Consider the following 24,346-nt stretch of genomic DNA (forward strand, 5'->3'; position numbering starts at 1 on the left):
TCAGCCGATGGTGTCTGGACAGAGCAGTGACAAATTAGTGCGTGTCAAATAGGAGGACTCAGGAGGACGAGGCCGTAGCAGGTAACTTGAATGGACTTGGCTGTGACTCTGGCTGCCTTGAACTTGTGCTCTTTGGGGCAGATGGCTTTGGACCTGAGTGGACCCTACCTCCCATGTCTCCATTGTCACCAGCCTGCAAAACCCAAGAAGGGTTTCAGTACAGCCATGAGAGGCAGAAGGAGACCTGTCTAAATTGCTTCTGCCTTTTGCTGGAATGATTAATATTTAAACTGTTTTTATCTCAGGAGCTCAGGATGATTTAAAACGTAGAACTGCTCTTGATGTTTCCTTACAGAGATGTGGCTGGAGCCACAACAAAAGCCCTCTTCATCTTCAACCCAAGTTCCAGCCACTGAAACGGAGACAGTAGATTGCTCAGAATTACGGGCAGGACAGGGCGGGCGTCACTGGGGTGTCAGCACCAAGCCACTTGGGCAGCAGGAGTGTTCTGGGGTCAGAGTTAGGAGTTTGAATCCCGGTTTGTGGAGCTGTTTGGGGTTCAGAAGTGCTGACAGGGCTGATTCTAGGCTTGGGGGCAGCGCCGTGGGTTAGGAGTTTGAATCCCGGTTTGTGGCACTGTTGGGGGTCCCTCATTGCTGACAGGACTGATTCTAGGCTTGGGGGCAGCGCCGTGGGTGCCACTCTGACCCCTCGGGAGGGAGATGGGTGAGAAGCAGGGGGCAGGGAGACACCCTATTTAAAGCTCCCTCTGATTGCATCAGGCGCTGCTAAGGCCAAAGCAGCTCCCCCCTGGGGAAGGCCCATGTCCTCGTCCCATGGAGCCACTCACAAGGTGAGAATGAGCCCACGGGCTGCACGCTCTTGGCCATGGGGGGTTGATGGTGGCCACAGCACCTCGACTCGGTGTGTATCTATAGGTCACTCGTGATCTAAGACCCTCTCGTGGGCTGGATTTACTGTGGAACTCAAGGCAAATCCCTTGAACAGGTGAAAACTCGTGTCCTCTTAAACTCCTTTCCAAAAGTGGCCATCCCGTCCTCGCTGCCCTGTGGGCTGGCGTAGGAATGATCTGGGAAGTGTATTTTAGAACTGTGATGTCTGGCCTATGCATCCGCACCGTCGGGCACCACCTGGCTGTGGGCATCGGGGCAGTGGCGAGAAGGGGCCTGATTGGGCTCCACTCTGCGGGCTTCCCAAGCAAGCCTGGGGGTGGAGGGGAGACGGGAGGAGGAGATGGTAGGTCTCCAGCTGGGGGCTGGTTCTGGCCCCTGGCCATGAGGCCAGGGCGCCCCCAAATAAACACCCACGTAAGCGCCTGTTCTTCACGTCCCCACACCTGCTCCCCAGGGGCTGAGACCCCAGGCCCGAAATAGGCGCAGCTGCTGCGGATGCTAATCCGGCCCCACGCTGAGGCTGAGCCGTATTTGGAAATGTCTGGCCTGCCACCCGCCCTCAGCCTTGGGGCCTCAAAGCAGAGTTCTTGCTCCCTCTTCCTGGCCTGGCTTTCCTGGGGACTTCTGTCTGCCTGTTTCCTGTCCCTGGGCACGCAGTGGGCAGCTGTAAATGACAGGTGAATGAGTTGGTACAGAAAGGAACAGAGACCTGAGACGTGCAGCCTCAAAACCGGCTTCCCACGGCAGCGCCTCACCCCCAAGGGCCTCCTCTGCTACTCGACTCTGTCTTCAGGCTTCCGAGCCCCTGCGACCCGTGCCCAGCCATGCCCACACCCGCTGCTTCAGGAAGCCACGCAAGCCCAGTGCCTGTTAGCACCTCTCCCACATCCGTGGGTCTCGGCTGCTGGGTTGTCGTGACGTCTTTCTTGGTGACACGCAGAGCAGAAGGTCAGAAGAACTGGCTTTCCCCAGGGTCACACAGCATCCCCCACCGCTTTCTCTTCTTACTGGGAGTTCAGTTCAGCACATGCTGAGCACCTGCTGTGTACAGAGCAGTGGCTCACTGCTAAAGGGATTGACTTTCTTTCGGTCTCTGACTCTAAAAGTGTGTCACCCTGTCACCTTCCTCAGTTTCCTCTGTTTTCTCTTCCATCATTATCTCAGTACTTAGATTTCTTTGATTGTCCTTGAGGTTCAAGGTTCTGTCTCATTTATTTTTGAATCTCTGGGTCACTGAGGAACCCTCTGTGGACGACAATGGTCCATTTTCTTTATCTAAGATGCCCCTCTGTCTGGAAGCTGGGCTCTTGGTGAAGGTGACCTATGGGCCTCTGTCACCTGCTCCCCTGGGCCTCCTCAGGGGTCCTTGGGGCCACCTCTCATTTGCTAAAACATGGAGAAGGCCCCCAAATGCCCAGGTGACGGGGCTTCTTGCTTCTCACTGCCACGGAAAGCTTGAAACAACTTAGCTAAAAATAATCAGTGCCTTCCTGGGCCCAGCTGCCCTCACCAGGCGCACGAGGGCCTCCGGCATGTCTTGGCCTTGCTCAGGGTAACCAGATCCCGGCTTGGCCCCGGCGAGCAGCCGCAGGCACCCTCAGCCTCAGCTGGTTTTAGCAGGAGGATTCCTGGGAGGGCGGGCATAGACTCCGTGTTCTGGGCGGCCTCCTCAGCCCACACGTCTAGGTACACTCGGCTTTGTTAAAGCGCTCAGCTGTCGCGGTGACCAGGCGAGAAGGGCAAGGCCGCTCTCCCCAGCAGGAGGGCCTGCGGACCACAGCGGTTTGTCACCCTGAGGACGTGTTGCTCCAGTTAGAGCTGAGCCCCTTCCGTGTCCTAAAGAAGGGGGCCCCACCAATCATAAATCAGGATCTCATCGCCTCCAAATAAAGGGAGTCTGCCGTCCCCGCGCCCGGCCCTTCAGCATTGACAGATAGATTGTTTTAGTCCTGTGTCGAGCATTTCTTTTTGCTTTTTTTTTTTTTTTTTTTTTTTGGGCCGCACCCATGGAGGTTCAGGCTAGGGATCCAATCGGAGCTGCACCTACCGGCCACAGCCACAGCAATGCCAGATCCGAGCCACTTCTGTGACCACACCACAGCTCATGGCAACGCTGGATCCAAGGCCGGGGATCAAACTTGCAACCTCATGGTTCCTAGTTGGATTTGTTTCCCCTGAGCCACGACGGGAACTCCTGAGCATGTATTTCTTGTGCAATTAAAAAATTATAAGAGGTGGAGTTCCTATCGTGGCGCAGTGGTTAACGAATCCTACTAGGAACCATGAAGTTGCAGGTTCGATCCCTGGCCTTGCTCAGTGGATTAAGGATCCGGTGTTGCCATGAGCTGTGGTGTAGGTTGCAGATGCAGCTTGGATCCTGCTGTGGCTGTGGCGAAGGCCAGCAGCTATAGCTCTGATTAGACCCCTAGCCTGGGACCCTCCACATGCTGCGGGAGCGGCCCCAGGGAAAAAAAAATTATAAGAGGTAATGAAAAATGGAAGTCTAGTGCCAAGAGATTTGAGGCTCAGTAAAGAATTCAGAGAGTTTTCTGGTGAGTATGAGAATTACAGGGGGGAAATTAATAAGTTCTGTGTCTAAACACTGGGAAAAAAATTTTTAAGTGAGGCTCTTCAGAAGAAGGAAAAGTGACGTGAACTGGCCCTTAATCTGGAGGTGGTAAGAAGTTAGTGGGAAACAGGGACCTTTGCCCTGTTTTGCCCTCCTGTTTGGGGCTCTCGTGCAAAAGAACTGGGAGCTACTGCCCAGGAGCAGGCCCCCGCGTCCCTACTCACTGGTCACGTGGCCTGAGGGGAGCCTCTGAATTGGGCCGAGTTGGTGGCCAGAGACGGGTTCTAGTGGGAGGCCTGCTGACAGACACAGGCCACAGTCAGAAAGCAAGCCCTGTCCGCTTTGGTTGTATCTGTCGAGGCCTCAGGGACCTTGGCCCAGCCCCCTCCCGGAGGTAGTTCTGCTCGGGCTGCCCCGGAGGCGGAGGCGGCGCTGTGGGGTGGAAGGGAGTGGGGCTCTAGAGGGAATCCCACCTCTGCTTCTGTTTCTGCCGCATCTGTAAGGAAGCCTGACCCGCCCGCCTCCTCTTGTTGTGGCTGAGTCCTCATGAGCTGAGCGTGAGCTGAGCGCAGGGGGAAGGAGTTCGGCAACCGGTCTGATGCCCCCTCCTCCCCTCCTGCTGGGGTCACGGAGGAGGGGGGCGCTCGGCAGGGCCTGCTTTGGAATGAGGTGCGTGCTTCCATTTTCCTTCCTCGTACAGGGCTTATCTTTTCTGTATCACGGGCGTCCTTTGCTTCATGGCATAAGTTAACACTGGAAAATCCAGTCACACTATGATAGACTCACAGAAAATGAATTGTTCCATTTTATCCTCACAAAATCAGAGCCTAATACAGTTACGGATCGCTCCTAGAACCCATTTCCTCCTCCTCTGGGTGAAATATTGCACTTGGCCTGTGTGTGGCCGTGTCAGGTCCTCCAGCCTCCGAGGTTTCCTACCTTTGTGACCTGCTTCTGTATCAAATGCATCAGGGACCTCTTTCATCAGGTCTTTGTCTGAATTCTAGAAAACAAGTTCCTTCAAAGATGGCCCTGTCGACCTGCCTTTTTCCCCCCTCTTCCTTATCTGTATTTTATTATGTTTTTAAAAGCTAAGGAATATTTTGGAAAGCATAATTAAATACTACTTTGAAAATGAGCGGCTATCCCATCTCATCATCAAATATCCAGTCAGTAATGAAATTTGACCAGCTGGGGGCGTACGTGTGTATATGCAAGAAGTCTGTGTCTCTTTTAATCCATAATTTCCCCCTCCATTTCTTTAATGTATTTTCCCTTGCAGTTTACATATTGGAAAAACTAAATGTTTTGTTGAGTTCTCCATATCCTGGCATCTTTGTCCTATAAGTTGGTGGACAAATTTAGGGTCTGGACCAGACCCAAGTGAGACTGTTGGGCAGGAATTCTTCCTGGACAGTAGCGTACGTACTTTTGTCAGGAGGCGTTTCATGTCTGGCTGTCGTATTTTTGTGACACTAGTGGCCGTAATTCATAGCATAGTCATGTTCCAGGTCTTTCATTCCTCCTTTATCCCCCAGTTTGAGTCCCTCTGTAACGAGAAGCTTCCCTTGCCTTTCCTGCCCCCCACTGTGTGCAGAAGGCAGTCTGTAGCTGGCTTTGTCAATTCTGAGGCTCTGAGCACCTGCCGCCCTTCTGGCCCAGCCTCAGGCCAGGGCCTGGCCCAGGCTTGTTCTGGTTGCTGTGCGTTCCTCTCAGCACCAGCCCCCACCAGGGGGACGTATGCCACTTTTTGGTCCCAGTGTTACCGTCAAGTATTGAGAGCGAGTCAGAGAGACATGGTCTTTGAGGTAGGATTACCCGAAATCACTGACAGGCCAGTGACATCCGACATCTATAGTGGCCTTTCTGTGGAATGACAAACCCGGGAGGCCCAGAACTCCCCTGGGTCTTTAACTCCTGCCGAGTCATCTCCTAACCGTCTAGTGTCAGATACAGGAGGGAACTTGACAACTATTTCTGTTAAGTTTAATTTTGACAACAAACCGGGGATCCCAGCTTTGAAGATGCTGTTTCCAGTTGCAGGTCATCTAGAGAGTTATTCTGATTTCCTGCCGTATTTTCTCTCTCACAGTAAAGATGGGGTTACCCTGGATAAGGTTGTGCAGCTTTGAACTAGTGCAGACTGAGCCAAGAAGTCAGTGGTAGATTTGGACTGAGTTTTCGGAGGGACCAGACCATATCTGATTCATTTGTGTACCTCTGCTGGCACAGCGCTTGTGGGAGGCGCTGCCTGACCTACTTCCTAGGTTCCAGGCGAGGACGTGGGGGCCTCTGGCCCTGGCCTTATGAGGTGACCCCTGCAAACCTTCATGTTTCCCTCAGGTCACTTGGAGACTCTGTCCAACCTCCCCCCTCCCCGCACCTTTCCTCTACCCAAGCAGTGGTTAACCTAGTAGGAGTGTTTTTATTTCTGATCTAATCTCAAATTTAAACTCCAAGCCATCTCTGTTCCCACACATACACACCAGTTGAATTGATCAGGCCACCTGCTTACCGAGATTTCAGCACCGGACATAAACATCACCAAACAATGAACCGTTTCTGCCCGGAGAAGAGAAAACACAGCAAAACAGCCCCAAACTGAAGACAAGGTTTATTGCATGTGAAAAGCAGTCACATGGAAATGAAGGGTCAGGAACCATGAAAATACACATTTTGCATATTTTCTGTCCTGTTCCAGAGGAGGACCGCTCACTCTTCGCTCTCATGGACCACCATCTGGGGAGAAAGTGGGCGTTTTGAGCTTTGTCACAGGGCAGAGAGAATTTCTCCCACTCCCTCCCCAGCGAGCATCTGGGGTTGCTGCTTGCATAGCTCAGCGGGACATGGGACCTTCTCTGGATCTCAGGAGAATACACGACTGCACACGCGGAGCGGTCACCCTGCATCCTGAGACTGGCCCTCAGACTGAAGGAGCCCCTTCTGCGGGGCTTCCCACTCACAGGCGGGCGTCCCCGTACCTACACGTACAGTGACGGGGACTGGCCAGCAGAGGGCGCCGAAAGCTCACTGTGGGACCCGCCTTTGCTTTTCAGGATGGTGAGTTTTTTTGTTTTTTCGTTGTGTGTTTTTTTGGTTTGCTTTTTGTTTTTAACTTTTATTGAAGTATAGTCGATTTAAAATGTGATAATCAGGACGGCGCTTTATTGTGACTTACGGAGCTGGGTGGCTTTAAGCAAATCCTTTCCTTTCCTGAGCCTGAGACTGACCTCGGTCCCTTCCATCTCAGAAATGTCTTCCTCCCAGCAGGTTCCTCCCCAGGAGCCACACCTCCCGCAGCACCACCGCCCCGCACCTGGTGCCGGGGGACCACGTACCCGGCTGGAGGTGAAGTCTCGGGTCTTTGCGCGAAGCTTATTGACCTGAGATTCGGCGATATCAGCCCGTTCTTCAGCCTCCTCGAGCTCATGCTGAGCTTTTCGGAACTTGGTGAGATGAGCATTGGCTTGTTCATCCTAAAACCAAGGAGCCGGGGCAGGGAGGATCGGTGAGCGCCTCTCCAGAGCTCGGGGGCCGAAGCGGGAGGCGCTGCGCGAGGACTGCGCTCACTTACAGCCTCCTCCGCCTGCCTCTTGTAGGACTTGACCTTCGCTTGAAGTTTGTCCACCAGGTCCTGTAATCTCAGCACATTCTTCCTGTCCTCTTCACTCTGAAAGAGAGCACAGGGGGAGCTTCCTAGACAGGAGGGGGCCGAGATGCTCCAGGTCCCCGGTTTCTAGAGAGGACTCTGTCGTGTTTGCACCTCACAGCGAAAGTGCCCGGGGCGTTTCTTTCCACTTGCCTGGTAAGTTAACTCCTTGACCCGCCGCTCGTATTTCCTGAGGCCCTTGACAGACTCCGTGTTCTTCTTCTGCTCCCCCTCAAGCTCAAACTCCAGCTCTCGGATCTGGAGGAAGGGTTGGGACGTTAGTCTGGGGCTAGAGCACGACCGGGAGAGGCCGGGAAGCTGTGCTGCTGCTGGGGTCCGTCCCCCAGGTACCCACTCTGGCCTCCAGCTTCTGGATCTGCTTCTTCCCGCCCTTCAGGGCCAGCTGTTCCGCCTCGTCCAGGCGGTGCTGCAGGTCCTTCACCGTCTGCTCCAGGTTCTTCTTCATCCGCTCCAGGTGGGCGCTGGTGTCCTGCTCCTTCTTCAGCTCCTCGGCCATCATGGCCGCCTGAAAAGCACATCAACCCACTTAGTTGCAGACACAGGTTAAGTGCTTGGAGCTGTCGGAATCTGGTACCCAGAGGAACAGAGCCGTGCTGATGACAAAGGACATGGGTGAGGTAACGGTTGAGGCCACCGTGCCACCGTGGAATCTGAGGCGGGCTACACCAGGCATGTGACATGAGCTGAGAAGGGAAACTTGCAAGGGCTGCGTGGGAAATGGTTTCTTTCCTTTTCTTAAACTAGCCTCCTTGGGACCTACCCCCCCGCCCTCAGGAAGTTCCTCCGTTCACTGTCACCAGAACCCGAGGCTTAGAGAGTGCTGAGGTGGTGACTAGCGTCACGGGTGTAGGGGGCGAGTTTAAGGGAAGGCCTCTCAGGAATGGGGGTGTGAGCGCTGCCGGACCGGCACGAGGTAGTGCTGTCCTTCCGGCAGCAGGTGGCGCTGTGGCAGCCGTGGGCACAGGCCCAGGCCTCTGCGAGCAGGAAGGTTGAGTACCGGCCAGAGGGAAGCCAGCTTCCTCGAAGGTGACGTTTGGTGGGATACTGACCCCATTCTGATCCCAAGGTCTCATTTTTCAAATTTGGAACCAACCTATGTTGAAGGAATGAAGAGCACCCCTCTCCACTGGCACAGGAAACACAATCCCTCTGGTCTTTTTATCTGTGCTACGTTCTTTGTTTAAACGTGCAGGGGGAGACATGCTAAGTTCCAGGGAGGTGGGGAGCGCTTCTGGAAAACTCGCACCATGCGTGCCCGGGAGGCTGCGCCCTGACTACTGGGCGCTGTCTCGCTATCGCAGCTGGCGGCTGCGCAGGGCGGGGGGAGCCTCACGTCGGTGGTGGCCTTCTTCGCCTTCTCCTCGGCGTTCCTCGCATCCCTGCTGGCGTCCTCGACCTCGCTCTGGAGCTGCATCAGGTCTGTCTCCAGCTTCTTCTTGGTGTGGATGAGGCTGGTGTTCTAGGGTGAGCAGAGCAGGGGTTACTTGGGCGTGTGTGAGGCTGAGGTCCCCCCCGCCCCCCTCGTTACCCCCCGATACCTGGGTGTGGAGCAGCTGCACCCTCTCGTTGGCGTCCAGGAGCTCCTGCTCTGCCAGTTTCCGGGCCCTCTCCGTCTGCTCCAGGGAGGCCCGCAGCTCCTCCACCTCGGCCTGCAGCAGGCTGGCTCTGCGCTCCACGATGGCCAGCTGCTCCTTCAGGTCCTCCTGGCCTCGGAGAGCGTCGTCCAGGTGGAGCTGGGTGTCCTAGCCCGAGGGTCAGGGGAACATGAGTTGAGGTGGAGGCGAGCGTGGTGGAGGTGGGAGCGCTTTCCCACCGGGGAGCCCCCCCAGACCTTCAGCTGTCCTTGGACGCCCCGCAGGTGTTTGAGGGTCTCCGCGGCCTGGCGGTTGGCGTGGCTCAGCTGGATCTCGATCTCGTTCAGGTCCCCCTCCATCTTCTTCTTGATCCTGATGGCCTCGTTGCGGCTCCGCACCTCGGCGTCCAAGGCGCTCTGCATCGTCTCCACGGTTCTCTGGTAGTTCCTCTTGAGCTGCTCGATCTCTTCGTCTTTCTCAGCCATCTTCCTGTCGATTTCCGATTTCACCTGGGTCAGTTCCAGCTGGATTCGGAGGATCTTGGCCTCTTCGTGCTCAAGGGCGGCCTTTGAAGGACAAAAACAGACACAGTACCAGTGATGGAGACGAGCCCGCTCCACCACCCTTGGGGTGATAAAGCGTCAGTGGGACATTCATACTCTAACTCTGCCATATTCGAAACGATCTTTTAAAAACCCCTAACTTACCTTCACTGCAGAAATAGAATGATTTGTTGCTATTTGTTATTATACTATCAAATGATAATAACATTTAAATCCTATTTCTTGAGGCCTTAAGGCACTCTACAGATTTTTAAGTTCATCTAAGACATTTATAATATCTCATTTTTAGGCCTATTTTAATGTAATGACTTTCTCCAGTAAGTGCAAGACGATTCACAGGAGTTATTTCATGAGACTTGATGGGAAGGGAGCCGGCCTTGGGCCTGTCATCGACAGAGGTGAAATTCGGACGGGGTCGGGAGGTCGTAGTGTCTGTTGCCCCCGGCCCTCCGCTCACCTCTGCTTCCTCAAGAGCCAGCTGGATATCAGCCTTCTCCAGCTCAATCTGCTTTCTTGATTTCTCCAGTTCATGGATGGTTTTACCGTTCTCAGCAATTTGTTCTGTGAGATCTGCTATCTCCTCTGCAAAGAGAGAAGTTCTGGTTGCATCGAGTGAGTGCCTTTGTACGTGCTTCCAGGCAGAAGCACTGACCCTGTGCTTTGAACCAGTGCGTTCCTGCTCTAAGGATGCTGCTTGCCAGAGATAAGCTGCTTACAAAGAGACTCAGAAACAGCCCCTCCAATGGCAAATGCTTCTGCATGCGAGTGACCTATCACACCCCCCAGCACGCGCTCTGGCCACAGCGCGAAGGGAGATTCAGACAAACTGCTTACGCTCCAAGTTCTTATTTTCTCGCTTCACAGTTTCAAGTTGATCTAAGGCTTCTTCGTAGGCATTTTTCAGCTTGAAGAGCTCGGTGCTCAAGGAGCGGGATTCCTTCAGAGCTGCCTCCAGCTCTGCCTGGCTCTCCTCACACTTTGTTTTCCACTCGGCGAGCACCTGGAACACGGGGGTGGGCCATCCACTCCTCTGCTCCCCCTCCAAGCTTCCAACCCAGTGTAACATGAAGGTAAACACCCTGAGAATCGGGGACCCTGGGCCGGGTCCCACCAGCTCCTTGCTCCTGACTCTGGACTAACTAAGGTTTCGTCCCATAAACATACTCAAGACCAGGAGTTGGTCAGTAACAAAACAATGGCCACCCCAAAAAGCAAGTGGATCCTTTGAGAAGGAATTAGCTGGGCCTAAACGCCCTTTTCCTAAAATGAAGCGGCCTCGCACTTTTAAATATTTCATGAAAACTTCAGTTCACAGCAGCCTGGCCGGTGCTCCGGCAGGGGAGGCTGCCAGGCAGAGAGGAGACCCGAGTTGGGTCCCACATCAGCCACCCCGAGCGACCAGCCAGATCCGGGAGCAAGCACGCTGGGGAGTGGACAACACGGTAGGAAGGGCTTTGTCTCCAGGGACCGTGTTTGAGAGGGGCCTCCACCCCCATCCCACTCCCATTTCACTTCCAGATGCAGAAACTACAGCCCAGGGGAGCGCAGGGCCGCGGCCGAGGTCACAGTGCTGGTGGGTGGAGCCAGGATGGGACCCCGGCCTCCTGCACCACGACCCCCGGTGCTCCCACTCGCAGGTCCGCCGGCAGAAGCCCAGCTGGCACCTTGTCGAAGTTTCTCTGCTTCTTGTCCAGCGCAGCAGCCAGAGAGTTGGCTCTGTCCACGTCCACCATCAGGTCCTCCACCTCCGCTTGCAGCCTCTGCTTGGTCTTCTCCAGGGAGGCACACTTGGCGTTCACTGCCTCCACCTGCTCCTCGGAATCCTGAAGGCGCTGAGCAAGCTTTTTCCTTCAAGAACGTGAAAGAGAAGCAGATGCTGTTTACGGCTCAGTCCTCCTCCCGAACGTCACGGTTCATCACGTTGGAATCGCTAATCTCTGTGCTTCAAACACCCATTTGCTTTCAGAAGCCCTGGAGAATTTCCTGTCTGCTGAAAATCAGTGATCAATAACCCGCCTGGTTTCTAACCAAGATCAAAGTCGTCTGTCTCCATGAAATGTGCTAATGCCAGGTCCTCTAACAGCACAGCACTGCATTAAACAGAAGAGATGGGAAACATCTAGGCCCAGACTCCCTCCCGGGTGGTTCTAAAGTCAGCGCCCCTGTCACTTGATCATCGGGGACTCCTGGTTCTCGGACCAATGGAGCTGCGTACTTGGCCTCCTCCAGCTCCTCGGTGCGCTGGATGGCGTCCGTCTCGTACTTGGTCCTCCACTGGGCAACCTCGCTGTTGGCCTTGGACAGCGCCCTCTGCAGCTCGGCCTTGGCTTCCTGCTCCTCCTCATACTGTTCCCGCAGCAGGTCGCAGTCGTGGCGGGCGGACTGCAGAGCGTGGGCCAGGGCGTTCTTGGCCTGTGGAAGAAAGAGGAGAGCCCCCGTGGGTTAGCATCTCAGGGCCCAGTGCATGAGAGCCCCGTACACTGCCACCGCCACCGCCTGCTGACGCGGCTGCCTGTTTCTGCAGGTGGTACTGAGGGCCCGCACAGGGGAGGGCCCTCAGGGCACCCACCTTGCTCTCCTCCTCCAGCTGCCTCTTGAGCTCTTCTATTTGCTGGGTAAACGCTTGCTTGCTTCTGGAAAGCTGTGATACTGTGCTCTCTTTCTCTTCGAGTTGACGACTCAGCTCACCTATGTCCAAAAGGAAAATATTTTCGTTCCATTCCTTCATTCAACGGAGTTCCTCGGGGGGTAAGGCGCTGTGCTGTGGTCTGGGCAGAGTAAACTTAGGTGTGGTCCTTTCTGGGGGCTGAAGAGATGTGTCCATGAGAAGGGAAAACTGAAAACACATCCTGATATCACTGTAAACTTCTAGACGCGTGGAGTGACTTTTGCCGATAAAACTTGTTGCAAATAACTGTAAAGTCACCACCTCAAAGCTCCCACCAGCCCTTTGGGTGGCTGGTGTTCGCCGCTGCTTACTGGGTCGTCAATTAAGGGAGGCCTCGCACGCCTTGGCTGCCTTCCCCTAGGACTTGATATCTTTCGCATCGTGAAGCTGACTCCTGGGTGGCTGTGGTGGTTCTGGCTTATGTGCTTCTATCGCGGTGAGAGGAAAAGAAGGGGCGGAGGGGCCTTAGGACTCCAGAGGTGAACGTCCAAGGTCACGGCAGAAGTGGTGACTAAACTTCCTGTCTTGGTGGAGCTGCTACAAAGGCCTGGTTCTCTCGTGCTGATGCGCTGCCGGGCCAGTGCTGGGGTCAGAGCCCCAGGTGATGCCCCCAGACTTTGGTACCCAGGAGCCTGGACGGATTGGCTCTGTTTCTTTCTCGACTGTTTAAAGGGCTCGATGGCAGACAGCAAGTCTGCGTTACATGCAGGAAGAAGTAGAAGACTCACGGGACTCGGTTTCCGCCCCAGGCTCTTTCCTGATGTGAGTTTATACTGACGGTGGAAGCACGCAAACCAAGCAGTCGTTTGAGTCCATCCTTATCAGGGTCCCCTGCTCCCTCGTCCCTCCTGGACTCTCGGTATTTGCTGTCCTCCTTGGGACACTGAATGGCCCTCTCGTGGGTTAGGCTGACTGCCTCTCTCCTGAAATTGCTGCTTCCCTAGGTTCTCCCCCAAACACATCCTGCCTTTACTTCTGACCAGCGGCCCCACCCGTGGGTGTCGGGGGGGGGGTGACTCCTCCCCGTTTTCCTCACTCACCGGCCTCCGTCTGAAGACGGGACTTCTGCATGGTCAGCTCGCTCATGCTCCTCTGGATTTCCTCGTTCTTGCCCCTGGCCTCGCTTAGCTGATCCTCCAGGGTGCGGCAGATTTTTTCCAGGTTGGCCTGCAGGGTTGGAAAGGCAGCAGTGGCGTGAGTGCTGCGGCGGGAGGGCCGCGGAGATCAGAGGACCGGGCCCGGGCCACACCTTCGCCTTGGACACGCTCTCCACGTTGCCGGCCAGGTCGTCCAGCTCCAGCTTGAATTCGCTCTTCTCCTTCTCCAGCTTCTGCTTGACCCTCTGCAGGTTGTCGATCTGCTCCCCCAGCTCAGCCACGCTGTCTGCGTGCTTCTTCCTCAGCGCGGCCACTGTGGCCTCGTGCTGCAGGGTGGCCTCCTCCAGGTCCCGGCGCAGCTTCAGGAACTCGGCCTCGCGCTTCTTGTTCAGCTCGATCTGCGTGGATGTGACGCCCCCCGCCTCCTCCAGCCGCTCGCTCAGCTCCTCCAGCTCCCGGGCGTAGTCGCTGCGCTGCTTCTCCGTCTTGGCGCGGGTGGCCCTCTCGGCCTCAATCTCTTCCTCCAGCTCCTCGATTCGAGCCTGTGAGGGCGGGTCGTCCCAGAAGGCTCTGGACTTGGCATGTCACCAGCAGGCCGGCTGCCACCCCCATAAGAACAACCAACTCTTGGACTCCTCCATGAGGGTGCGCCCATTCTGCCATCCGCCTTTGATGCCACTTTCCCTGCCTCAGCGCGGGCATCACCCCCACAGTGACCAACCCAGGACAGCGTCCATCCCAACAACATGTTGACCTGAAGTTCTTCCACTATGTATGTTTTTATTTATGGAAAAACTGCTTCTCACTACCGCGTCAGCCTAGCTGAGAGGACAGCCACGCTTCCGGGGGTCCCGCCCAGCTTGCTCTGAATGGCGTGTGCCAGACACGCCACCCACGGTGCACGCCCCACGTGTCAAAGACAAGTCCCAGATACCGCCTACCTGGAGCTCTTTAATTTTCTTCTGAAACTGGAGGCCCAGGGTCTGCTCATCTTCCACTTTGCTCTGCAGCTGACTGGACTCAAAATCCTTCCTGGGAAGGGAAATTTGGAGCATGTGAGGACATGATGCCTGGGAACTGGGAGCCTAAACCCGGTGCTTTTAGGCCGTACTTCTTGAGCCTTTCATCCAGCTGTTGCTTGTCATTCTCCAGATCCAGTATGGACTCCTGGGCAAGCTTCAAGTCGCCCTCAAGCTTCCTTTTATTCCTTTCCAGGTCGACCCGGAGCTTCTTTTCTTGTTCTAGGGAGCTTTCCAGCTGCAAAGGGCACCGTTTCTTTTTGAGAACCAACGCTTTGCACCGGAGGATTCCTAGGCTCTTCCCACCTGAAGCCCAGGCCTCCCAGTCAGCACCGCTCACTCACATCGTCCACCTGCTGTTCCAGTTTGCTCTTGATTTTGCTTAAGGAGTTGACTTTGTCCTCTTCAGCTTGGAGGTCATCCAGGGTCTGCTGGTGGGCCTCCTGGAGGGCCTTCTTCTCCCTGGTCAACTTCGCAATGGTTTCATCCAAGCCGGCCAGTTCCTCAGTAAGGTTTTTAACCTAAAAGAAGCCACAGGCAATTCTAAGAGGAGATCGAGTGGGGTTTGCAATGACCACGTCAAGCTGCAAAGACCCATAAAGAGTGTACCTTGTTCTCTGTGGCATGTTTCTCCTTTTCAACCTTGGCCAGTGTCAGCTCAAGGTCATCGATGTCTTTCTTCAGTTCTGAGCACTCATCCTCCAGTTTCCTCTTCTTGGCCGTCAGCTCGGCATTGATCTCTTCCTCATCCTCAGCTCTCTCAGTCACCTCCTTGATTTTGGCCTCCAGCTGAAACTTGGCTTTGATCAGCTGGTCACATCTTTCCTCTGCATCCAACAAGTTTTCACTTTCCTTTAAAAAAACCAATAGAATCATGATTTCCTTTAATGACTTAAAGATAAGGTCTGTGACATTTCACTACTTTGTTATATGTGAGGTCATTTAAGAAGCATCCCAAATAAAAAGCAAAAATCTCACCCCAAAATAAATATTATGAAATAATCAGAAATAATAATTAGAAGGAGAATAAAAAAAAAATCCTGAACACATACAGCTTGTACTTGGAGCTGCAGGTCGTTCTTCTCTTGTACCAGAGTCACCATCTTTTCCTCCAGTTCCTTCCTCTTTGCCTCTGACTTGGCGAGTTCCTCCTTGGTTTTCTGGAACTCCTCCTTCATGGTGGCCATCTCCTTCTCGGTCTCTGCGCTCTTCAGCAGAGGCTTGATCTTGAAGAAGAGTTTCATCCAGGGCCAGTGCTTGACGTTCATGAAGGCGCGGATGTTGTACTGGATGCAGAAGATGGACTCCCTGAAAACAAAACAGCGGTTGCTGCTGGGAGAGACCCCCCCACGGCCCCCCCAGAGCTCAGGTTTGAGCAAGACCCCACTCGACCTTCTCTGCACCATCTTCTGGAATTCCACGCGCATGAGGAAGCCCCTGCACACGGCCTGCGTCCGGGTGATGAGCTTGGCCAGGCGGTCGTCCCGCATTTCCTCCAGGGTTCCCAGCAAGCCGGCCTTGAAGAACACCTCGAAGGAGGAGGACGGCTGGCGTCAGTTTTCTGGAGGGGCCAACGGGGACCCGGGCCAGCAGCTGTCGGAATTGATGCCCTACCTTGGTGTGTCCGAATTTGTACTGAGTGTGGTCAATATCGATGGACGCCAACAGCTTTTCACACGCCTTCTTGCTGTCGATGAACTGTCCCTCGGGGATGGCGCTGGCATTCAGCACGCGGTATCTGCCATTGGGGACACAGGACCGATCGCAGACCATGAGCAAAGACATGGCCTTTGGGGTGGGTTATTTTCCTTTTCCTTTTCTTTTTTGGCCACCCCGAGGCATGTGGAGTTCCTGGGCCGGGGATCAGATCCAAGCCGTAGTTGTCACCTAAGCCAAAGCTGCAGCAATGCCAGGTCCTTAACCCAGGGTGCCAGGCCGGGGATGGAACCTGCCTTCCAGCAATCCCAAGATATCCTGACCCCACTGCGCCACAGCAGGAACTCAGAGACACGAGCTCTGGGAATCTCCTGGTTCGGGCCTCTCTTCCAAGCGGCAAGAAGGCCACAGTCCAGAGAGGAAAGGAAACTTGCCCTTGGCCCCAGGCCAGAGAGTGGCCTGGATCTAGGTCTCCTGACCCTCTGGCCAGGTCTTTTTCTGCCACGTTGCGTGTTAGAGAAGCTCCTGAGCCTGTGTGGGAGAAGGAAACACGTACGTGGCCGGGGCGGGGGGGGGTGACCATGTGACATAAGGTCCTTAATAACTGTCGTGTCCAGGTGGATCTTCCCATACCAGTGTTTCTCCCTCTCAGCCCTCGGCACTGACCCCTCTCACTGAGACGCATGGAGAACATTTCTCTCACACACCTTTGTTTAAAATCCCCGTAGAGGATCCGATTGGGGAAGCCCTTCCTGCAGATGCGGATGCCCTCCAGCACGCCGTTACACCTCAGCTGGTGCAGGACCAGGCTATGTTCCATGGCCCCTGAGAAGGGGCGCAACAAACGTCAGCCTCACACAGGAGTCCCGAAACCTGAGCACCCCTCCCGAGCCAGCAGTGCTGTACCTGGGGTTTTGGTTTCATTGGGAATGATACAGCGCACAAAGTGAGGGTGAGTCGTCCTTAAATTCGACATCAGCTTGTTCAGGTTTTCCTAAAAGAAAAAGATCAAATTTGGTTGTAGCCTTTTTGCAAACGTGGAGACATATTGTATCAAAGAAATAAGATAAAATTAAATTTATCATGAATTCTAAGGAATGAAGACGTTATTTAACTCTGTCATTTAATGGTCCTGGGGCTAGTGGTGTAGGCAGAGCACCCATGTGCTAGTCCTTTGCTTCCCAGGGAGCCGGAGACCAGCCAAGTGCAGGATGCCCTCTGAGATCAACTCCAGGGAAGACCCGGCTCCACCGGGCGTGGGGGCTGCTACTGCCTGTGTCCCTGCAGCGAGCTGGAAAGCCTGTACCGAGGCCTCGCCTCCCAGGCCAGCCAGTCCAGCTAGCTGCAGTGTAAACTGACAGCTAAAGTCTGGCCCTCCACTCGTGGGCCCTCGTTTATATATCATCATACCGCCACGCACCTCACTCAGGGACAGTAACCAGATGAAGCCCACATCACTGCGCTTGAAGTAACCAAGTTTAGCATCTCTACACTGCTCATTTCGAGGTGACAGGAACCCATCACAAGCAAATGAATGTGTATTTTCTTACCCTGAAAAGGGCAGAGACGGTTTGGAAGGAAGAACCCTTTTTCTTGGCAACTTTCTTCTTTCCGCTGTCAGCTGGAAGAAAGAAAAGGTGGCGTGTGCTGTTAGCAGGCCTACAGGTGCTTCGGCCTGTGGGCTGAGCGGAGGGAGGACACGGATCCCCGGTGCTCCAGGGGGTCGGTTACCGTCGGCCGTGGCGAAGGTCGCGTAGAGGTGCGCCAGGAGCCGGTTGGAGGACTTCTGGTACAGCCCGACCACCGTCTCGTTCAGGGGGTCCTTGTTCTTCTCCAGCCAGCCCGAGACACTGTAGTCCACGGTGCCCGCGTAGTGGATCAGGGAGAAGTGGGCCTCGGCCCTGCCCTTGAGCACCTTGGGCTTCTGGAAGTTGGCAGACTTGCCCAGGTGCTGGTCATAGAGCTTGTTCTTGAAGGAGGTGTCTGTGGCCTTGGGGAACATGCACTCCTCCTCCAGGATGGAGAAGATGCCCATGGGCTGGACCAAGGCAGAGAGCATGTCGGGTCAGCGTGACCTGCAGGGACGGGGAGCGGGGCCTCGAGGGGAGGCTCCCGAACGCACACAGCAGTACCTTCTCGATGAGCTCGATGCAGGCGGCCAGGTCCATCCCGAAGTCGATGAACGTCCACTCGATGCCTTCCTTCTTGTACTCCTCCTGCTCCAGCACGAACATGTGGTGGTTGAAAAACTGTTGCAGTTTCTCGTTGGTGAAGTTGATGCACAGCTGCTCCAGGCTGTTATACTAACACCGAGACATAATGTTCACACGAAAAGTCAGAACAAGATCAAAGATCCATCGACCTTCCTCCTTGTCGTCTCAAGCTCCCGCCAACTCATTTGTGCTCTCGGATGTGGTCACACCCTTGGGCCTGGCTCGGATCACACCTCCTCCTTGGCATCTTCTCTGAAATTCCAGCTGGAAGATGTTTCTCCCTCTCCCGAGTCCCAGGGCCCGGGCCTCTTCCCTGCAGCCCTCGTTGTCACTGGTCGTCTATACGTCTCACTGTCCTCACACACGTCAAGCCCACCTTTACTCACTGCACGTCGTAAATCGGCAAGGCTGTGTGCTTCCGACCCGGAGCCCGTAGGATATTTATGTAAAAGATTGCATGGCTGGCTTATTGTCAGCTTCTTCTGTTTCTGGCTCTCCCTATTTATTGTCAGTAATGGCATTGGATTTTTTTCTTTTACCCACTTGGTGACGTTTTAAAAATCCCACTTGACACACGTCTTCCCTACTCTTAAATTTTCCCACCTCCGCAGGCTCTTCTGCCTGCCCCGCCTCCCTCTAGTTTTCCTCCAAGAGGCACTGCCGTAGGCGGCGTGGGCGGCCCCACCACACAAAGGTGGAACACCACCCCCCATGCAAAGCCGTGCGACCAGGAGCATGCAGACCTCAAAGATCTCAAAGCCCGCGATGTCCAAGACGCCGATGAAGTGCTGCCTGGGCAGCTTGGTGTCCAGCTGCTGGTTGATGCGGGTGACCATCCACAGGAAGAGCTTCTCGTAGACGGATTTGGAGAGTGCGTTCACCGCGTGGTGCACCTGTCGGGGGAGGGGTCAGCCGCCGTCTGGAGGCAGGGGCCACCGGGTGCCCGCGCCCCTCCCGGCCTGGCCCCAGTCCCTTACCTGATCCACGGTCTGGCCCTTGGTAACATACTCGTTCCCAACTTTGACTCTGGGGAAGCACAAAGCCTTCAGGAGGTCCGAAGAGTTCAGGCCCATGAGGTAGGCTGTCTTGTCAGCCACTGGCAAGAAGAGAAGGCTGATTACAAGGGAAGCCCCGATGCTTGGCAGAGCGGAAGAACCCTCCTAAAATCCTCTAAATGGTTCCACGCTCAGCTCGGCTCAGCTCCAAGTGTATTACATTCCGTGTCTCTACCTTGCTTATCTGCGGCCAGTAGGAGCTGAGTCAGAGAATGTGATAGATTTTATGAAAAGGCAGCATTGGGTTCCAGAAAACCCTGGTCCCTCCTCATTGTATGTGAAACGGCACCATTGTAGTGATTCTGCACATGGAGCATGGGCAGCTGAGCCCTGGAGACAGTCACCTCTCCAGGCAAAGAAGGTCTCCTCGCTTTCAAAAGTGGCCTGGAGGGAGCTCAGCTGGACGCCCCCCACCCCGTGGCGCATGGCCTGTCACGGCGGGTTGGTACCTTCCGTGCCGTCCGGCTCTGCCTGCTCCTCCCGTTGCTTCTGCTTGAACTTCATGTTCCCGTAGTGCATCACGGCGCCCGTCAGCTTGTAGAGTCCAGATTTCTCCTCTGGGGTGAAGCCCAGGATGTCGATGGCACTCTGGGATTGAAGGACAGCCCGTCAGCAGGTTGACCCTGGTGACAGGTGGCAGGGAGGAGCCCCCACCTTTCTCCCGGTTCTGCTTACATCCGTGGCTAGCAGCTCCTCGGCATCATCAATGCTGGCCACGAGGATCTCGCCCTGACTGATGAACGGGTAGTCGAAGGGGTTGGTTGTAATGAGCAGCAGCTCTGCAATGACCAACAGTTAGAGGAGGTCAGTGGCTGCAAAGGAAGCGTCCCCTGGTGGCTTTGAGGCCCTGGATCCCGGGCTGAGACGTTTGCTGCTGGGGCCCAAACTGAGCATAGGTTAGAAATCTCTTAAACAGCCTCTCAAAACTCAGGCTGTGGCTGAATATGCAATCCAGGGAGGACTCTGCAGCCCCCCCTGCTGAGGGAGGTTAGGAACCCAGAGAGGGAGTTTCCGTCTCAGCGGTTAACGAACACGACTGGCATCCCTGAGGACGCGGGTTCGATCCCTGGCCTCACTCAGTGGCTTAAAAGATCTGGCGTTGGAGTTCCTCTCGTGGCACAGCAGAAAAAGAATCTGACTAGAAACAATGAAGTTTCAGGTTCGATCCCTGGCCTTGCTCAGTGGGTTAAGGATCCAGCGTTGCCGTGAGCTGTGGTGTAGGTCGAAGATGTGGCTTGGATCCTGCATTGCTATGGCTGTGGTGTAGACTGGCAGCTGTAGCTCCAATTAGACCATTAGCCTGGAAACCTCCTTATGCTGCCAGCGCAGCCTTAAGAAGAAAAAGAAAAAAAAAAAAAAAAAAGATCTGGCATTGCTGTGAGCTGTGTTCTGGTGTAGGTGGTGTGGCAGCTACAGTTTGGATTAGACCCCTAGCCTGGGAACTTTCATGTGCCGTGGGTGTGGCCCTAGAAAGACAAAAACCAAAAACAAAAGAACCCCAGAGAGAGTATTTAGATTCCCCAGCTTGGGTGCACTGGTGGAGGCTGGGGGAGCTCAGGAGGGGAGCTGGCTGAGCGTGGGCCAGGACAGAGCCCTGGAGGGAAGAGGAGATCTTTGGTAGAATCACAGTCTTTTCCAAAAACCACTGAAAGACTGCAGCCTGTTTCCAGGCGAGGGCCCACAAGTCTGAGCAAACGCGCCAGAGAGCAAAGAGGACCTGGACCACAAGGGGGCGCCAGGGGACCACTGAATGCTTTGCTTTGTTACTCTGCAGGTTTCCATCAAGCAGCCCGCAAGGCAGCCGTGGCTTAATCTTTTCCGGGCCACTGGAGTCCCATTTTTCAAAGTGGCCTGTCACTGTCCAAACAGCCCCATCCCACTTCTACAGCAAACTCCCCTGCTGGCTGCCGGGCCACCTCTGCGCAGCTCTCTCTGGTCCACTCGTCTAGGCCGAGCCCCCCAGCGCCCCCGACCCCGACCCCGTGACATCCTCACCTATGAGCTCCGGCTTCTTGTTGGAGAGAATCTGGTAGAAGATGTGGTAGCTCCTCTCAGCCTTCAGCTGGAAGGTCACTCTCGATTTTTCGAGCAGATCTAGGAGCACAAACGCAGGGCTGTTTCCCCGCTGCTCCCCTGGTGTCCTGGCACCCTCCGATCCCAGGAACCTACTCACATGTTTCGATGTCTGCGGAGGCCAGCTTCCCGGTGGTACCAAAATGGATTCGGATGAACTTGCCCTGGGAGGGTGGGGGGAGACCAGGTGTTTCTGCCCACCTCCTGGGCCACGTGAACAGTGACGTGTCGTGTGTCCCCCTCTCCCATCCCCTTTGTTCCACACAGCCTCCCAGCCGCCCCGCGCAGCCGGTCGAGAACGTAGGAGAGGTTCTGTTCAAGATGCACAGCAAACCACATCACTCCCTTCTTACGGGATCCTTCAGTTCCTTTCTCCACGAAGCCCAAACCCTCCTCCTGGCCTCCCAGCTTCCAGGTCCCGCCCCATCCCCACCCCCGCAGCTGCTCAGACCCTCTGGGGGTCCCTTGACTCTGCCAGGACCACCCCCCCCCAAGGCGGGTCTTTCCTCATCCTGGGACCTCGGGGCTTCCCTGCCAGGCCTGCCTACAGGAGGCCGGGCCGCAGTTTCCCTGCACTCTCCCCCCCTCGCTGCTGCTCTGTCTGCGCCTGTCCCGTGGCTGCGGCTCCTTCCGTTGTCCAGCCCAGGGCTGCAGGCTCCTCCAGGCCTCCGAGAACCCCAGCTGGACGGGACTCACGAAGCGGGACGAGTTGTCGTTCCTCACGGTCTTGGCGTTGCCGAAGGCCTCCAGCAGCGGGTTGGCGCTGATGATCTGGTCCTCCAGAGTCCCCTGGGGCAGGGAGCGCCAGGCTGAATGGCGACGGGGGGCTCCGTCGCCCCGCCCGCCCGCACCCCCGTGGGTGACGCAGTCCCTCCCGACCTCCCAGCCTGGGGCCCATCCCCTCCTCCCCACTGTCTCGCCCAAAGCCCTCCTGCCGTTTTGTTCCATGCGGCCCTCCTGCGTCTGGACTCAAACCTCCGCCCACCCTTCGACGCCTCGAGTCTCCAGGGAGTGAGGTGGGGCCCGTATTCCTTTCACGCTGCTGTCGGTATGTTTTGAAAGGCAGGTAGAGCCACAGTTCCCTCCAGGTGGTGGGTAACGCTGCTGCGTGCGAGCTGCCCCCAAGCCCACCTTTCTTAGAGTCTCGGGGCCTATGTTCTAGTCAAGCACAGGGTCTGGTCCTGCAGGATGGACCCCTGCTGGGCTGTCTAGGAGAACTGCTGCCTGCTGTCCCTTCCGTGAAGAGCTGGGGTGTGGCCTCCCCATGCCCCCTGTTTGGAAGTGGAGACGAGGGCCGGCCATGGAGGCCGAGCAAGCCTCCTTCGCTCCGTACCTTCATCTTGGAGTCCTTCTTCTTGGCGAGGTCCCCAGTGGCAGCAATTGTTGCAAAGTACTGGATGACCCTCTTGGTGTTCACAGTCTTTCCCGCCCCGGATTCTCCGCTGTCAGAGCCGCGGAAAGAAACAAAAGAAGCAGGTCCCGTTAGTGTGCACAGGCCCCAAAGATGTCACCTGAGCCACATCAGACACACACCCACCACTCGGAGAGGCAGGGGCCCCAGGGAGCTGGCCTGGATGGGACGGCACCCTCCTGAGGCTTCACACACCTTCCTGCCCGTCCCCCGCCCGTCTGCCTCACAGACTTCGCTCTCGGTACTTCCTCATGAACAGAACAGAGCAAGTGGCATCTCTCCCTCTGCATTTGGGGCAAAGAGCCACAACTGTGAAACTGCAACTATGAAACTGTGACCCCTTGGATACTTACGTGATCAGAATGGACTGGTTTTCACGATCTGCCAAAGGAAAAGGATAAAATAGAGTTGATGGCAATGTAAATAGAGCTTCCCCGGAGTTCCCGCTGTGCAGTGGCTTGAGTCACTGTGGAGGCGTGGGTTCGATCCCAGTCCAATGCAGTAGGTTAAAGGATCTGCTGTTGCTGCAGCTGTGGCTTGGGTTCAATCCTTGGTCCAGGAACTTCCATATGTTGTGGGTGCAGCCATTAAAAAATAAAAAAGCTTCTCCAGCCTACATGTTCATCAACAGATAAATGGATATGTAGTATATTTATACAATAGAACATTACTCAGTCATGAAAAAGTATGAAATAATGCTATTTGCAGCAACATGGACGGACCTAAAGGTCATCATACCACTTAAGAAAGATACAGATACCTGATGACATCACTTATGTGTGGGATCTAAAATATGATACAGATGAACTTACTTACAAAACAGAAATAGATTCACATACATAGAAAACAAATTAATGGTTACCAAAGAAAAAGGTGGGGAGATATAAATTGGGAGTTTGGGATGAGCAGATCCCACCACTACATACAGAATAAACAAGGCCCCCCTGGATAGCACGGGGCCTACCATATCTTACAGTAAACCACAGTGGAAAAGACTGACAAAGGATACATAGGTATAATCAAGTCACTGCTGTGCGCTAGAAATAACAATGCACATCAAAGACTCCAAAAAAAATTTTTGGAGTTCCCGTCGTGGCTCAGCGGTTAATGAATCTGACTAGCATCCAAGAGGACACAGGTTTGATCCTTGGCCTCGCTCAGTGGGTTAAGCATCTGGCATTGCCGTGAGCTGTGGTGTAGGTCGCAGACACGGCTCGGATCCTGTGTTGCAGGCCAGCAGCTACAGCTCCGATGGGACCCCTAGCCTGAGAACCTCCATATGTCTCAGGTGTGGCCCTTTAAAAAAATTTTTAATAAAAAATAAAAATAAAAGGCTTCCCAGTTCTCCACATCTCTAGCAGTGAGAGGTCACTGCACCGTCCCTTTCCTAATACCCTCTGCAGTCCTTGGTGGGAGCTGGAAGACACCCCTTCTTGAGAATGAGGCTCACGGAGGTTAAGCCCCAGCTTCCAACCAGCAGCTGGCTTCTCATCCTATTCGGTTGAACCATATGAAATGGTCGGTTTTGCTTTTGGCCCACATGCTTCCATTAAATCTAAACTCCTCCCCAGGGCCTTCGAGGCCCAAAAATATCTGGCCTCTTTTTTAAAGTCTTTTTAGGGCTGCACCCACAGCATGTGGAGGTTCCCAGGCTAGGGGTCCAACAGGAGCTTAGCTTCAGGCCACAGCCACAGCCATGCTGGATCCTTAACCCACTGAGCGAGGCCAGGGATGGAACCTGCGTCCTCATGGATGCTAGTCAGATGCGTTTCTGCTGAGCCATGACGGGAACTCCCTCTTCTTTCAGCAGCTCCAGCCTCCAGTCCGTCGAGTGGAGGCACACACTACATGGAGCCCTGCCCAC

General features: G+C 55.0%; 1 protein-coding gene and 1 long non-coding RNA gene across 6 annotated transcripts in view; one reads left to right on the forward strand and one right to left on the reverse strand.

Moving 5' to 3' along the window:
• The window catches only part of LOC146398404 (uncharacterized), a 22,453-nt gene extending 15,462 nt beyond the window's left edge, over nucleotides 1-6,991 (forward strand). For 3 of the 5 annotated variants that reach the window (XR_014821887.1, XR_014821884.1, XR_014821888.1), the window contains one exon: nucleotides 6,754-6,991. This is a non-coding gene — a long non-coding RNA (uncharacterized LOC146398404). Of the gene's footprint in view, nucleotides 1-6,750 lie in introns of all 5 variants that reach the window. The other 2 variants (XR_014821886.1, XR_014821885.1) reach the window with 2 other exon arrangements.
• MYH3 (myosin heavy chain 3) overlaps nucleotides 6,083-24,346 on the reverse strand; it is a 22,121-nt gene continuing 3,857 nt past the window's right edge. Inside the window, exons 6-41 of the mRNA XM_013981330.3 lie at nucleotides 22,836-22,863; nucleotides 22,405-22,513; nucleotides 21,768-21,860; nucleotides 21,172-21,235; nucleotides 20,994-21,092; nucleotides 19,674-19,777; nucleotides 19,448-19,586; nucleotides 18,921-19,039; nucleotides 18,687-18,836; nucleotides 17,863-18,033; nucleotides 17,462-17,768; nucleotides 17,281-17,351; nucleotides 16,637-16,724; nucleotides 16,438-16,555; nucleotides 15,689-15,812; nucleotides 15,467-15,603; nucleotides 15,127-15,382; nucleotides 14,684-14,926; nucleotides 14,419-14,595; nucleotides 14,167-14,312; nucleotides 13,997-14,087; nucleotides 13,208-13,597; nucleotides 12,999-13,125; nucleotides 11,860-11,978; nucleotides 11,506-11,702; nucleotides 10,955-11,138; nucleotides 10,125-10,290; nucleotides 9,748-9,872; nucleotides 8,985-9,293; nucleotides 8,692-8,895; nucleotides 8,487-8,612; nucleotides 7,488-7,658; nucleotides 7,286-7,390; nucleotides 7,058-7,153; nucleotides 6,822-6,959; nucleotides 6,083-6,222 (exon numbers count right to left, since the gene is read on the reverse strand). Of these exons, the coding sequence (XP_013836784.3) occupies nucleotides 6,196-6,222; nucleotides 6,822-6,959; nucleotides 7,058-7,153; nucleotides 7,286-7,390; nucleotides 7,488-7,658; nucleotides 8,487-8,612; nucleotides 8,692-8,895; nucleotides 8,985-9,293; nucleotides 9,748-9,872; nucleotides 10,125-10,290; nucleotides 10,955-11,138; nucleotides 11,506-11,702; nucleotides 11,860-11,978; nucleotides 12,999-13,125; nucleotides 13,208-13,597; nucleotides 13,997-14,087; nucleotides 14,167-14,312; nucleotides 14,419-14,595; nucleotides 14,684-14,926; nucleotides 15,127-15,382; nucleotides 15,467-15,603; nucleotides 15,689-15,812; nucleotides 16,438-16,555; nucleotides 16,637-16,724; nucleotides 17,281-17,351; nucleotides 17,462-17,768; nucleotides 17,863-18,033; nucleotides 18,687-18,836; nucleotides 18,921-19,039; nucleotides 19,448-19,586; nucleotides 19,674-19,777; nucleotides 20,994-21,092; nucleotides 21,172-21,235; nucleotides 21,768-21,860; nucleotides 22,405-22,513; nucleotides 22,836-22,863 (5,318 nt within the window). The 3' untranslated portion in view covers nucleotides 6,083-6,195. The remainder of the gene's footprint in view (nucleotides 6,223-6,821; nucleotides 6,960-7,057; nucleotides 7,154-7,285; nucleotides 7,391-7,487; nucleotides 7,659-8,486; nucleotides 8,613-8,691; nucleotides 8,896-8,984; nucleotides 9,294-9,747; nucleotides 9,873-10,124; nucleotides 10,291-10,954; nucleotides 11,139-11,505; nucleotides 11,703-11,859; nucleotides 11,979-12,998; nucleotides 13,126-13,207; nucleotides 13,598-13,996; nucleotides 14,088-14,166; nucleotides 14,313-14,418; nucleotides 14,596-14,683; nucleotides 14,927-15,126; nucleotides 15,383-15,466; nucleotides 15,604-15,688; nucleotides 15,813-16,437; nucleotides 16,556-16,636; nucleotides 16,725-17,280; nucleotides 17,352-17,461; nucleotides 17,769-17,862; nucleotides 18,034-18,686; nucleotides 18,837-18,920; nucleotides 19,040-19,447; nucleotides 19,587-19,673; nucleotides 19,778-20,993; nucleotides 21,093-21,171; nucleotides 21,236-21,767; nucleotides 21,861-22,404; nucleotides 22,514-22,835; nucleotides 22,864-24,346) is intronic.

The sequence above is a fragment of the Sus scrofa genome, chromosome 12 (genome assembly GCF_054392235.1).
Source record: "Sus scrofa isolate SSC_HxYL_T2T_F1_AM1 chromosome 12, Sscrofa_HxYL_maternal_Yorkshire_Landrace_v2.0, whole genome shotgun sequence".
Taxonomy (NCBI): Eukaryota; Metazoa; Chordata; class Mammalia; order Artiodactyla; family Suidae; genus Sus; species Sus scrofa.